The following is a 12967-nucleotide window of genomic DNA, read 5'->3' as shown; positions in this document are numbered from 1 at the left end:
TGTGTGCCCACAAAGTAAACAGTGACTTCAGAGAGATAAGCCAAATTGGACAGCATAAGAGGAAGTTGGTTGAGGGGAAAATATTATCTGCGGGCTACATGGAATTTCACTGCAGTGATGCTGGAAAGAACTTTCTTAGGGGGGGAATGATGTGCAGTAGCTGTACCCTTTCCTCTTTGCTAGCTGCCTGGCTTCACCTGGCAGCTAGCAAAGAGGCTAGCTGGGTCAATGAGAAAATGCTATCCCTCCCTGTCTGACTGTAAAAGATAATGCTACATGTCAAAGTTTGATCTTACTGTGCTCTTAAAACACACGTTCACAATTCCAGCAGAGGGTTAATGAGTAACACAATGACAAAGTGCCAAGAAAAAGAAGATGGCATTAAATAGTTTGCTCATGGCTACTGCATTGAGAACATAATCCTCAGCAGGTCAAACCTGCCAACTGCTTCTGGGTTTCTTGTCGAACTAGCGGCCTCAGTTCTGTTTGATTAAACCTAAACATTAATCGTGTGGTGATTAGGCTGATTGTAGCTGTTTGACAGTGTGGTTTCAAACTTTGTTTGCTGGTTAGACTGAATTTCCCCCGACTTGTAACAGGATGAGGTGTACATGGTAAACCTCAAGAACACTGAGAAGAAATGAGGATTAGTGTATGGAAACATTGTCTAACCACAGGGAAGATTTGGTTTTGCTCTAATAACTTTGTTAATGAAGCACTCACTGAATGAGTCAAATTGACAAAATACCTCAAAGCGTTCCTTACATTTGGCTCCCGAGTCATTGCGCAAAAAATCTCGCTGACGTTGTCTGGATCGTATGTTTGGCCTGCACTCAAAGGCAGCCCAGACAAAGTATTTTAACACACCATTTTTTGTTCTCCGTTTGAGGTCAGCTGGAATCAGATACCTTGAATGTGTGGAAAAAGGGGGAATTTTACAAGAGATTCCTAAATTTATGGATGTTGTGTCAGTAGGTTTCACCTGCAATTTATAGATTTTCTGAATGCAGAACATGTGATTGTATCAAAGTAATGAAAAGACCGACTACAGTAAATCTCCTGGCATGCTTTGAGTTGTAATCCTTTACTTTAGCCAATGCAAAGCAGTACTTTTTATAAGGCTTTTAAAAATACTATTTTACATTACAACCAGATGTTTCAGGCTATAATTTTCTCAAAAAATCGCAAGCTAGGATTCCAAACCTCAAGTGCAGTGTGTTCTTCATACATAGTAATTAGTTCTTCATTTAGTGAAAGCAAACCCCAGAGCATTGAGATGGTAAACTTGTGCAGAATTCCCGCATGCACACTTCTCAGGCCCAGATAAACTGCGAAATACAGTAAGTTCAGACACTCATCCAAGTCGAGAAAAAGTATTTAAATCGACAGATGGAACATACGCAACCATAAAACACACAATGGAGTGGATCATTTACAGCTGCGAATATTTTCTGCACCACACAGGCAGACGGCATTTATTCAGCGCTCGCTTTGAACACAAGCGTGTCCTCGTTCTCTTCGGGCTTAGTTGAAATTGGTTTTTGATGATGCTCTCCATCTGTGGAATCTTTGTGAATATTTTGTCTTTTAAAGCAATGCACTTTCGCTTCTCATAAGATCTATTGTCACAGAACTTCTGAAATCTTTGTGTTGACATAGTGATGAAATTCTTCTGCTTTTCTTCTTTTTCTTTCAGCCAAAGGCTCTTGGACAGATCCTTCTCTCTGAGGTTTTCCACAGAGGCAACCTCATAGAGAGTGATTACTTTGGCCTCGAGTTTCAGAACATGCAGATGAACTGGGTACGTACATCTCCATTTCCTGTTTGAAGCGGACACATTGGACATGGAGGAGCTGACTTGTGCACTGATTGGTTGAGGCAAACTTTTTAAAATGCTTGATGACAACAGGATGGGCATTCGGGGAACAACATGGACTTATAAGTCATTAGTTGCTCTTCTTCAGCAATGCAAACAGTGAGGTAGTGTTTTCTCTGGACTTGAGTAGTATATTACTTTGGAATATTTTTAACTTGTCTGGCAGCAGTGCTCATATACACATGTCAGACTTTCCATTGTTTTACTCTTCCAGAAACATAAGTGGAATTCAAGACCACCTAGCAGTTTTTGTAAAGCAGCAGAGAGGAGTTATGGAGCCCACTATATATCTTCTTCAAAGAGAATGAGGCCAGTGTTGTTTAATAAGACGCACCGGCCTCTTTGCTCATGTACGCTCAGCTTTCCGAGGACTGAAAACTATACAGTGTTTAAATATACACTACGTTTGCTGCTCTGCAGTCTGGTTTTTAAAGGAGCTTCTTCCATTAACAAACTAAATCTTTTACGCATAGTGAATTTTTACTGAGCGTATGAAGGAAGCTTGGCTGCAGCTGATGTCATGAACTATCGGTGACCCAGCAGGGCACACACTGAGATTCTTTTGGGAGTAGCGGCTGTGTCCTCATCAGTTATTTCATCGTTCAGGAAGCTCTTACTCAGAAGAATAATAATATATTGAGAGTTTAACAAATAATTGGAAAATGTTTTCATGATTAATCATCCGAGTCATGAATCATTCGCTTTGTTAAAGCTTCCCAGCTGTGAGGACTGAATTCGGTACTCATAAAACCAAAAACTAATTTGAATTGGGCTAATCTGTCCCACGGGGTCACCCCCTGTGTGCACCTCTGCTGTTTCTATATCACTCCAGAGGTCCTGTTCAGTCTCGTTGATCTTGAGGCTCTGTGTTGCTCACCTGATCTCCTCTACATCCATTAAACTTGCATTTAATGGCTGTAATGGAAATGTGTGGAAGTCAATGAGAGGCACTTCATGTGAATAGCATTGGTTTGATTGTTTTACTTCTGCTTATATAGAATCTTCTCCACCAGATGCCAAAGGGTGTTAAAGCAGAGCTAAACAAGTCCTGTGACTTATGGGGAGAGGGTTAATAGCGTCAATCTTCCTCATGCACTGCAGACTCTTCCACGAACATCTTGTGGACTGCAGTTTGATCACCAGCGATGATCCTGGGCATGAAAGTAGAGTTGTTGTTGTTTGCTGTCTGCACAACATTTGAGAACTTGGATGAAATCCAAAATGTACAACTTTTCAAACAGGAGTGACTTCAGAAAGGTAGCAGAACCTGAAAAGGTCTCCAGGTGAACAAGGTGACTTTGAAGGGAAAATGGTCAAAGTGGCGTTCAGGTATTGTTTAAGGAGTAGTCTCCCCCAAATTTCATGATGGCACTACATATCTGAAGTTTCTAAATCCTGCTTGGTTTGGCAGATTTTTACACTGGATGGCCTTCCTCAAGCAACAATAAGGGGTTTATGTCTCCTCTCAAAATCAATCTGGGCATATTTTGCTTGTTAGACAAATGTGTAAACCACTGCACCATGGGATTTTAAATGACGTACCAAAAAAAGCTGTGAAAACAGTCCAAAATCCTCAGATATTCAGTGCTGCAGAGTAAGATGAGAATAAGCCTCAAATTGGCACATTTGAAAAGCTCGTGTGTTTGAAGGGTTTGCTTATTACATGTTTGGTAAATCAATACTTGGAATACTTGCATTCTACTCATTTCGTTGGGTTTCCCATAGATATGGTTTCAGTACTTTGCCTCTGATTATTTCTACACATGCATTTGTACACTTCCAGAACCAATCAGCGAGTCTGCTGATGTAATCCTGCCCACGTATCGAGCGACACACCCATCACTGATTGCGTAGTGGTTGTGTAGTTGGCTTGACGCTAACTTTAATGTTGTCCTTATAGTTGATGTCCCCAATGTTTTCTAAATTTCAGTGACATTCCTCGACCAGCCCATTGCTACTAGTCAGTCTTTGTGGGTAGTTTTTTTTTTTTTTTTTTAAGTTCAAGTGTAGCTATGGGATATCCAGGTCAAATGCAGGTTTTTATTTATGTATTTATTTGTTTTTAAACTTAAAACAACATCAGATGATAGCTGATGGTTTCAGGAATGTTTTGGCAAATGTAATCCCTCTTTTATGCTCTACACTGACCATTTACCAAAGCCTGCTCAAGTGTGGTTAGCCAGTAGAATTGGAGTAGAAGCAGAAACCAGAAAGCTTTTTTTCATTTTTAATAGAAATTTATATACAAACTGGCACATGTGTGACTAGGAATTGAGTAGAATTCAGGCAGCAATCAGCTGATACCAATTTCTCAGTATGTCTGTCTGGATCGAGCGCATTCCTCCCTCAATCAGCCCCAGATGTACGGCTTGAGCAGCCTCCTACACTGAAGCCAGTGTTTTGCCAACAGCATTGTGACATCTCTCTTCTGTTTCAAATGGGGCTGAAGCAGCAAACAGTCGCTGTGTTACAAGGGAGTCACTGAAGTTATCCTGCCACCACCTGTCAAAGTTATAGTTCACATTATGTTCTATTATTTTTATTTATTTTTTTCTCTTTAGGTTTGGCTGGAACCCACAAAACCCATTTCAAAACAAGTCAGAAGTAAGTGAGGCTGATTCTTAGCTCTGAATCCACCTAATAAAGTGTTTTGGGCATTGATAATCTGCTTGTGCGTTTACAGGACCAGCAAATACGCTTTTTAGACTGTCAGTGAAATTCTTTCCCCCCGATCCGGGTCAGCTGCAGGAGGAGTACACCCGGTCAGTGACTGTAATTTCCTTTTGAATATCACTTTTATCTCTACCTGAGGAGCTGGAGGAACATGGTTTCTGTTTTTCTTCCCCCTTTTTTTTTTTCCTTTTTTTTTTTTAAATAGAAGCTCTGTTATGCTTTGTCTTCTTTAAAATTACTTTTTCTGCAGTTAAAAACTTTGTGATCGTTGTTTTTCCAAGAGTTATTTGTTTAAATGGCACTTAAGGTTCCTAAAGATGCTTAATCCATGATGAGCTTAGTTTGTGCTTATTTACTTCTCATGAACATAAATAGATGGACACTTAGCTTATGACTGTGTGTGTGTGTGTGTGTGTGTGTGTGTGTGTGTGTGCACATGCTTTTTTTCCCCCCTCTCCTTTAGGTATTTATTCTCCCTGCAAATGAAAAGGGATCTGATGGAGGGCAGGTTGATCTGCACAGAAAATACTGGTGCCCTGCTGGCCTCTCACCTTGTCCAATGTAAGTTCTTTCTGTTTTTGTTAAAGCCGACAGTGTTATCAGACTAAATTAAATTATGCAGTAGTAAGAGCACTTGTAAAATCTCTAGTAACTGGTTTGCTCGATTTGTTTCAGAACATAATCCTGTTCACAGAAACCACAGATCTTAAAAGGTTCTTTTCAGTATTTTCTTATACTCTGTAAAAAAAAAAAAAAAAATCCCAGGGTTCAGTGTGTTATACCTCCTCTTAAAGGTTTTTAAAAATGGTAAAATGGTATTAAGAGACCAGATGAGAAAGCGCAAATGTCTAGATTCAAAAAGCAATTCTTATGGTAATTTGCAGCAAATTGTGTAGGGAATCATTTGTGAGCTATAATCTAAAGTAACAGCAAATCTACAGGTCAGAAAAGAATAGAAACAATCTGTTAAAACCTGAAATGAGCGTAGTCTCGCTTCGTTTTCTCTCCATAAATCACAGCGGAGATCGGCGACTACGATGACACAGCAGACAGGGAATACCTGAGGATAAACAAGCTGTTACCTTACCAAGAGAAAGTACAAGAACGGATCATGGAGCTCCATCGCAGGCACCTGTAAGTTTTGTCTAAGTGAAATCTTTCTCCCTCTTTTCCAAATTGCTCTAACCGTCTGACTCCTGTAGTTCGGTTTATGGCTGCTTTCCTTTCTCGCATTCCTCGCGCACTCAGAATACTTGAATCTGACCTGTAAACGTAAACAGGGATGCGAGCCTTGTTCCTGATGTCATTACCAAAATTAAAGTCAGCCAGACTTTCAGCTTCTTCAGACGGTCATGTAGCGACTTTCACGGTAGACCAGCCGCCTGCAGATTGTTCTGATGCAGCTGCTGACTGTGCACTTCTGAGAATAAATGCAGTTCATTATTTTCTCCAGATGACCACATGTTGAGGCGATTTGAAACAAGTTAACTGTGACATCGAAGTCGCTTCCAGGCATTGCCATCATATTGTGGGTTTGTTAGATTGGCCTGCAGTGAGGATGCAGGGGAAATGCAAACGATCACTGTGATACCATGATTGGTATGGATGATAAGAAGCTGAATTTTCATACTGGTAGATGAAAAATAGCACGGGTTTATTTCACTGGCAGATGAGATGCAAGCTTCAAATTAAACAAATGATTTTTAGCTTTTCCTCTTAAAAGTGCACACGCACAGCACGTACTGTAGTACTGGCTCATTTATTTAGACCTTTTCTTCTTGTGGAGCTTTGCATGAGTCACAGCAAAAAGGTTTTGTTTCTTTTATCTTGTACTGGGTTACCCTACAGTCGATCGTCTATCTGAAACGAACCATTTTAGCTCCTTTCCCCCTGCTTCAACCCAGCAGTCGGTGATCATAGCTCACCGCTGGCGACACATGTTGTCGTTATCAGCGTGTACGTGTTCTAATATTGAAACATGCTGAGAAGTATGCTTTGTGCAAGCCTGTTATCGCACAATTTTTCCAGCAGATGGACTCTGGCTGTGTTTTTATAATGCGCTCTGTGCTGTCTGCAGCACATGTTGCAGAATCCGCATCAAGGCTGTGTGACTGTTTGTGAAACGCATTTCTGCAAAGTAAACAAAACCAAAGCAGTGAGCCCCAAAAATCCAGATGCATCTTGTATGGAATGTACCATTGGCCTATATAAGACATGGGATTCATAGCCTTGTTGGTTTGACAGGCAGGGGTTATACTCAGCTGCAAACAGACAGCTGCAGTCACCACAGGCAAGCAGTCATTATGTTGTATTGTCTCTTTCCAAGTCTGCCTAAAGACGGAGCGTGCAGACGGAGCCTTGCGCTCTCTGCTTGATGACTACATTTACGTCACTCAGATCGAAGTGGTCCCTCGCTGATGTGGAAACTGTAACACCCGCATCAGCCTGTTAAGTGTTGCTTCTTTCAGACATCTGAGTTTCTGCATTACTGTGTCTCCCTGGTTTTATTCAGACATGCATAAACCATTCTGAAAAGAGTCACTGTGAGTTCAGCATTTGACTAAACACTCCAGCATGTTGAGTATAAAGTTTCTTGGTTATTTTGTCCCGTTCTCTAAATGGGTTCCAGCTATTTGGGCATAAAAATGTGTTTAAATGTCACTTCCTAAGCTTTACATAAAACCATCCCATGTGATTACTCATGTTTGGCTGTCTGTAGCCATTCTTCCACTGCACTGTAGCCCTGCACTTTTCTACAAAACATCTGGTAGAGGAGCATGTTTGAGGCTTCACTGCTACGTTTGGGAATCATGTTGTCCCTGCTGCATGCGTTACCCAGACAGCCCCACAGAGTATTTCCAGCAGTGCAAACTCCTCTCAAGCATGCCAGTTCCTGCTGTGTGCCACTAGTAAATGTGGGGAGGAGAAAAAAGAAACACATATTCACCCGAAATAGCTTAAAATTCATGTGTGAAAACAATTTGTTAGTGTGACCGCCCTCAACCAGCCTTGTACGACTATAAAGAAATAAGACCCTTATGTAGGAAGATGCTGGAGACTTATTCAACATGTTTATTTGTTCAGGTGTTTGTTTCTGGATGAGCTCGAATAAATAGTCATTTCCTGAAAACTGATCTTGAAACTTTAGCACCCAGGCGCAGTGCACTTTTTTTCTTTTTCTTTTAATGATGTTTAACACGGTTTACTGTAATGAGGTCAATGAAGTGTGACTATTGAGTGTTCTTGCTAAACAAACCACAGTGAGGGTTTTTCCCAGTTTTCAGCGTGTTACAAAACCTCTCACTCCACTTTTCCCATCATTGGCTCCCATGCTAAAGCAGTGCTATCCTGTGGCCAATGGGGACTCTTTTCAACCCAGTGTGTTAGGCAGCTCTAAAGACTTTTGCTAATCTTCCCTTGGTTGCCAGCGTGGAAGCACAAGCAACGAGCTCCCTGGCCTAATCCTTTGCTCTGGCCGGTCTATTAGCCATAAGGCCAGTAGGGCAGGGGAGGGCCCTAAGGAGATTTAACTGCTTAACAGATGAACAAAATTAGAAGACTGTGATGATTGGATGGATATGTCTTTCTAACATGCTGTTTGGTTGTAATCACACCATTTTTAGATAACTAAAATCCTCGAAATTATAAGGGATTTAAGGTCGTGCTGCTCGCTCTAAAGTTCATGCTGTCGTGCTCGGTTTCAATTTTATGTGGTAACTTTATTTTTTATTCTTTAACTGTACGTATTTATAGTGTAGTGTTAAACCGAACACTTTGAATGCTGTAGATGATTATTGCCCAACTTGATGAGAAATAATTTAATAAATTAATGGGGTAGACAGTTAATTTGATTAAGGGAAGATGTGAATCACAAGACCGTAAGGTGACATGTTGGTGTGTTTATACAAGTGATCTAGAGCAACTCAAAGCTGCTAAATTACAAACACTACATGAGATACTACAAAATGATTTATTTTTTTTAATCATTTCACTACACGGATGGGAAGATTTTTAAAAAGCAGCGTTTTAAGCCCTCTGGCACTAGGCTTTTTATTTTAAACACCCAAGTTTAATCGGTAACAGCCAGAAAGCTAAAAATGGTGTTCCCAAGGACTGAAACTACGTGGGAACACTGTTAACACAAAACGACTTCACATTCATATCAGTAAATTTGACATTTACAGTATAACTTCCGCCTGATCAAAATTGTACATTTGGATTGAATGACAGCGTCACGGCTGAGTCGGTGACTGTGATTCTATTGACAATGCGCTGAAATTATTATTATTATTATTATTATTATTATTATTATTTTTAGCTCATCTCCCAATTTTGTTGCAACAAATGCGATTGAGCTGCTTGGCTGTAATCTGTAGTGTAAGCACTGACTGTGATTAACAGAGGCATTGTCTTTGTGCTAAACAAGCCATAATGGGGTGTAATTGGCATCTAGCTTGTTCAGTGCTAATGCAATTATTTGGGAGGTCTCAGTTCCTTCACTGAAACACATCAGTAATTTTTATTTACTGAATTTGGCAGGAAACAAATCTGTGACGGGCCCTACTCTACATTAGGCCCATCATAGTATCTTTCTCCTGTTTGTTAAATCTGCTGTGTATAAAGCCAGCACGTTACACAGAACGTAGAGCCAAAAAAAGGGTTTGTTTATGTGCACATAAATCTGAACCTGTCAGTGGACCACTGAGAGGAACCCTTCCACCTGTGCACTGTAAGAACAGCACGTAGAGGACCTGCTGTTACAGTGAGTATTAATAACTTCTGTTATGTTGTTGATACCAGGGGGCAGACTCCTGCTGAATCAGACTTCCAGATCCTAGAGATCGCCCGTAAACTGGAAATGTACGGCGTCCGCTTCCACCCAGCAGCTGATCGCGAAGGCACCAAGATCAACCTCTCTGTCGCTCACATGGGCCTGCAGGTTTTTCAGGTGACTGCTGCTCTAAATCCAAATGTTTTCCTTGTGCATATATCCTAACAGTGTTACTGATGATTGTGTCTGTCTTTTATTCCACCTGTATTTCTCTCTCAGGGCCACACAAAAATAAATACCTTCAATTGGTCCAAGATTCGCAAACTGAGCTTCAAAAGAAAACGTTTCCTGATCAAGCTTCACCCAGAAGTCCATGTAAGTGTTATCAGTGTCCTTCAATCTTAGATTTCATATACACTGAGACCAGATGGCTGTATGCATTCTGCTTTTTATTAATCTTTGTTTTAGGGCCCCCATCAGGACACTCTTGAATTTTTGATGGGCAGTCGAGACCAGTGCAAAGTCTTCTGGAAGATCTGCGTTGAGTACCACTCATTCTTCCGACTGTTTGACCACCCACAGCCCAAATCCAAAGCTGTCCTTTTCACTAGAGGCTCCTCTTTCAGATACAGGTATTGACTAAAGACATAAAAATAATGCCATGTGTCACTGTTACTGGTTTAGTACATTGAAGTGGTTTAATTAAAACTCTTTCTGCCAGCGGAAGGACCCAGAAGCAGCTTGTGGAATATGTCAGGGAAAATGGAGCAAAGCGGACCCCTTACCAGAGGTATGTGTGTGTTTGAGTTTAGACACACAATTTATCACAAAGAGAAGCCGTTTCTTTCTAATTCTTCTTAAGCATCCACTGGAAGAGAAATCTGCATAAAATCATAACGGTAATTGTTACAAGATGACATGGAGATCTTATTTTCTTTCAGAAGGAACAGTAAAGTAAGAATGTCGGCTCGATCCCTCGCAACCGATGTGCCAAAACAGGTAAATACTGCAACATGTGGTGATAATACAGCCATAGATTTGGTTAATGGATAAGCTAACACGGATCTTTTTCTCCCTTTATCTCTTTCTGCTGTCCTCTCTGGTTTTGTTTTGTTTTTTTGTTTTTTGTGTCTCTCTTCTGTGTTGCTTTGTTTTTTTTCAGAGCTTTTCATTCAATGACAGTCTCAGGTTCCCGGGCTCGTCTTCCTCCGCAGCCGTGACTTTCCAGTCAATGCACATCCCTAGCGTTTTCCCGCTAACAGAACGCCAACCTCAGCCCCAGCCTTTGACCGCACTGAGTCAGTCTCCAGCACCTTCTCAGCAGCAGCAGCTTCAGTCCCCTCTGCAAGCCACCAGACCCCCCAGCCCTCCGAAGGAAGAGCCCATCAAGCCTACTTCCCCGTCACCCTACGCTTTTCAAGGTGCCCCCAGCAATCAGGCAGCAGGACACTGCAGCCCCTTGTTTGTGTGTTCAGAGAGTGGCACTGCTCAGTCACAGCCCTCCAAAAATGGCAATGAGGATAATGAGCGTGGGGCCAAGTGGGGTGGAGGGAAGAGGACGGGGTTTTTTACACCTGAGGCTTTTGAGGCAGAGCTTTTGCGTACTAAACAGAACCCCATGTTCTCATTGTCCAGCTCACCACTGCAGGTTACTGAGGAGTTCATTGATGACGATCCCACTGAGATTTCCTTCTATGCCGGGGGTGTTGAGGCCTACTCTTATGGGCTGGAGGATAAAGTAGATAACTTTGATTTAATGGAGGAACTTGAGCTTAGCAAAAACCGGCTCTTTAGTGTGGGAATTGAAGATCTGAATGGGAACCCCAATCCCTTCCCTGACAGTATTGTAGGTCACTCTGAGACTAGTTCTTTGGTTAACAACCGCTCAGAGTGCAGCTCCTTGGATAACCTGGGGCTCAGCTCTGCAGGGGAGTCCATGTCAGCGGGCTACGGAGGCGCTGACACCTCCTCGCTTCGCCTGCCTGGGTCTGACATCCAGTCGGAGGCCAGCTCCATGGTCAACTTCCCAGCGTACTCTGTGCGCTCGGAGAGCAGCTCCGCGGTGCAGTTCAGTGACCTGGTGGAGCAGCTGGAGCAGCTCAGCTACCCGCCCACTGCCACAGAGGGTTCAGGGAACGGTAGCTCAGATTCAGACTCCGACTGGGGCTCTGACAGCGTCCTTCCCCCTGAGCAGAACCTATTTTATAGCAATCCTTTGACGGGAAACAGTGGAATCGAGGGGTTCCTCCTGCAGTGTCACAATCTGCAGGCTCTGACACTAGCAGACCCCTCTGGATCCCCACATGTTAAAATGTAAAGCACTTGAAGACAGTCTAGGGCTGTCCAAATGTAGAGATGACATTATATTACCTGAATTATGCTTCAGCGGGAAATCTGTGTGGTAACCGGAAACTCCTCTTAACCCTACACCATAACCTTCCACATCAGTCTCTGCGGGCTGCATTTCTCAAGAGGTGCACGTCTGGTTATGTGAAAGGTTAAGAGGAGTTTTTGGCTACATGGCAGATTTCCTACTGAAGCATAATTCGGCACATTTCACCATTGAACCAGCACTTAAAAGATGTTTGTAGTTGTTGAAAAAGATGGGTTCTTCTTCATCATCATCGCCATCACCTGAACTTTGAGGCTTCTCAGTGAAGACACCACATCATTTCACTTTGACCTTCCCCATACACAACTTTAGTTGCAGGCAGTGCTATAATCTTAGCTTTTATTTCCTGCCTTGTCTGGTTGAGGAGGTTCTTTTATTTTTAACATCATTCCTATCTTCTCATGGAATTTGGCTCTTATTTTTACGAGAGCCTCGAATGCCATCTCTTTTACAGTTGTCTTCTCTGTAACATTTAGCCTTTTAAGAGAAAATATTGAAATGCATTTTGGAAAAAAGCATTTATTTTGGAAGCTTTATCTTTTTAAGACACAACATGACTCCTGTTAAAACGCTAATGTACGCATTAGCATAGGACAAGTTATCCAAATTACCTTCCACTTGAATAGTGAGTGTTTAATGGAAAAGTTATTCTTCTGTGTGTAAAGTTGATCACTTGAGATGATGGTTTCAGATAATTTAAGCTTGTAAGTAATGCAGAATTTTTAATAATTTTCTACTTTTTAAAAAAAAATTCTGTCCTGACCTACAGGTTGGAATAAAAATGAGCTAAATGTACTTAAAGTACTTAACAAGCATTTAACTTCTTAACTACTTGTTTGTTTTTAAAAATAATATCTGGCACTTACTGGGCAGTGTAGAGTTTTCTGGTAGATGGTAATCTGTGTCTAATCTCAGGGTTGAAAAATGAAACCAATATTAGTCCCTGTTCAAATGAATATTAAAGCCCCCCTTTTTTAAAAACAAAAAAAACAAAAAAAAAAAAACACAGGGCATGCCATTAAGTCTTTTTTTTTTTTTTCCCTGCCCCACTTGTACCTTGCTGCCACCTGCTGGCGAAAGTCAGCATTGTTCACATCCCAAAATCCCCAGCTGTGGTAGTTTTCTTTTGTTTTGATAGGTTTAGAATGTCTATATAATTATATTTTTAGAAAGCCAACACCAGCTAACATTTTAACTCAGCTCAACATGAAAAAAAAAAAAGAATGTAAACGGTGTACTGATGAGCCATTAAGTG

At 41.4% G+C, this 12967-nt stretch overlaps 1 protein-coding gene across 5 annotated transcripts in view; it reads left to right on the top strand.

Annotated features, from left to right (window-relative positions):
- farp2 (FERM, RhoGEF and pleckstrin domain protein 2) overlaps positions 1–12967 on the top strand; it is a 30364-nt gene that overhangs the window by 5939 nt on the left and 11458 nt on the right. For all 5 annotated transcript variants that reach the window (XM_086281798.1, XM_086281796.1, XM_086281797.1 and 2 more), the window contains 11 exons: positions 1697–1801; positions 4438–4480; positions 4560–4638; positions 5013–5110; positions 5569–5683; positions 9350–9497; positions 9600–9695; positions 9789–9952; positions 10042–10110; positions 10262–10319; positions 10483–10741. In XM_086281798.1, coding sequence (XP_086137924.1) covers positions 1697–1801; positions 4438–4480; positions 4560–4638; positions 5013–5110; positions 5569–5683; positions 9350–9497; positions 9600–9695; positions 9789–9952; positions 10042–10110; positions 10262–10319; positions 10483–10741 — 1234 coding nt within the window. The remainder of the gene's footprint in view (positions 1–1696; positions 1802–4437; positions 4481–4559; positions 4639–5012; positions 5111–5568; positions 5684–9349; positions 9498–9599; positions 9696–9788; positions 9953–10041; positions 10111–10261; positions 10320–10482; positions 10742–12967) is intronic.

This window comes from Aulonocara sp. 'chitande type north' Nkhata Bay, linkage group LG23 (genome assembly GCF_057382095.1).
Source record: "Aulonocara sp. 'chitande type north' Nkhata Bay isolate Kocher_YH1m ecotype deep benthic linkage group LG23, A_spYH_male_GT1.1, whole genome shotgun sequence".
NCBI classification, from domain to species: domain Eukaryota; kingdom Metazoa; phylum Chordata; class Actinopteri; order Cichliformes; family Cichlidae; genus Aulonocara; species Aulonocara sp. 'chitande type north' Nkhata Bay.
Note: the sequence above shows the minus strand (reverse complement) of the source record. Positions and strands in the feature narration are given on the sequence as shown.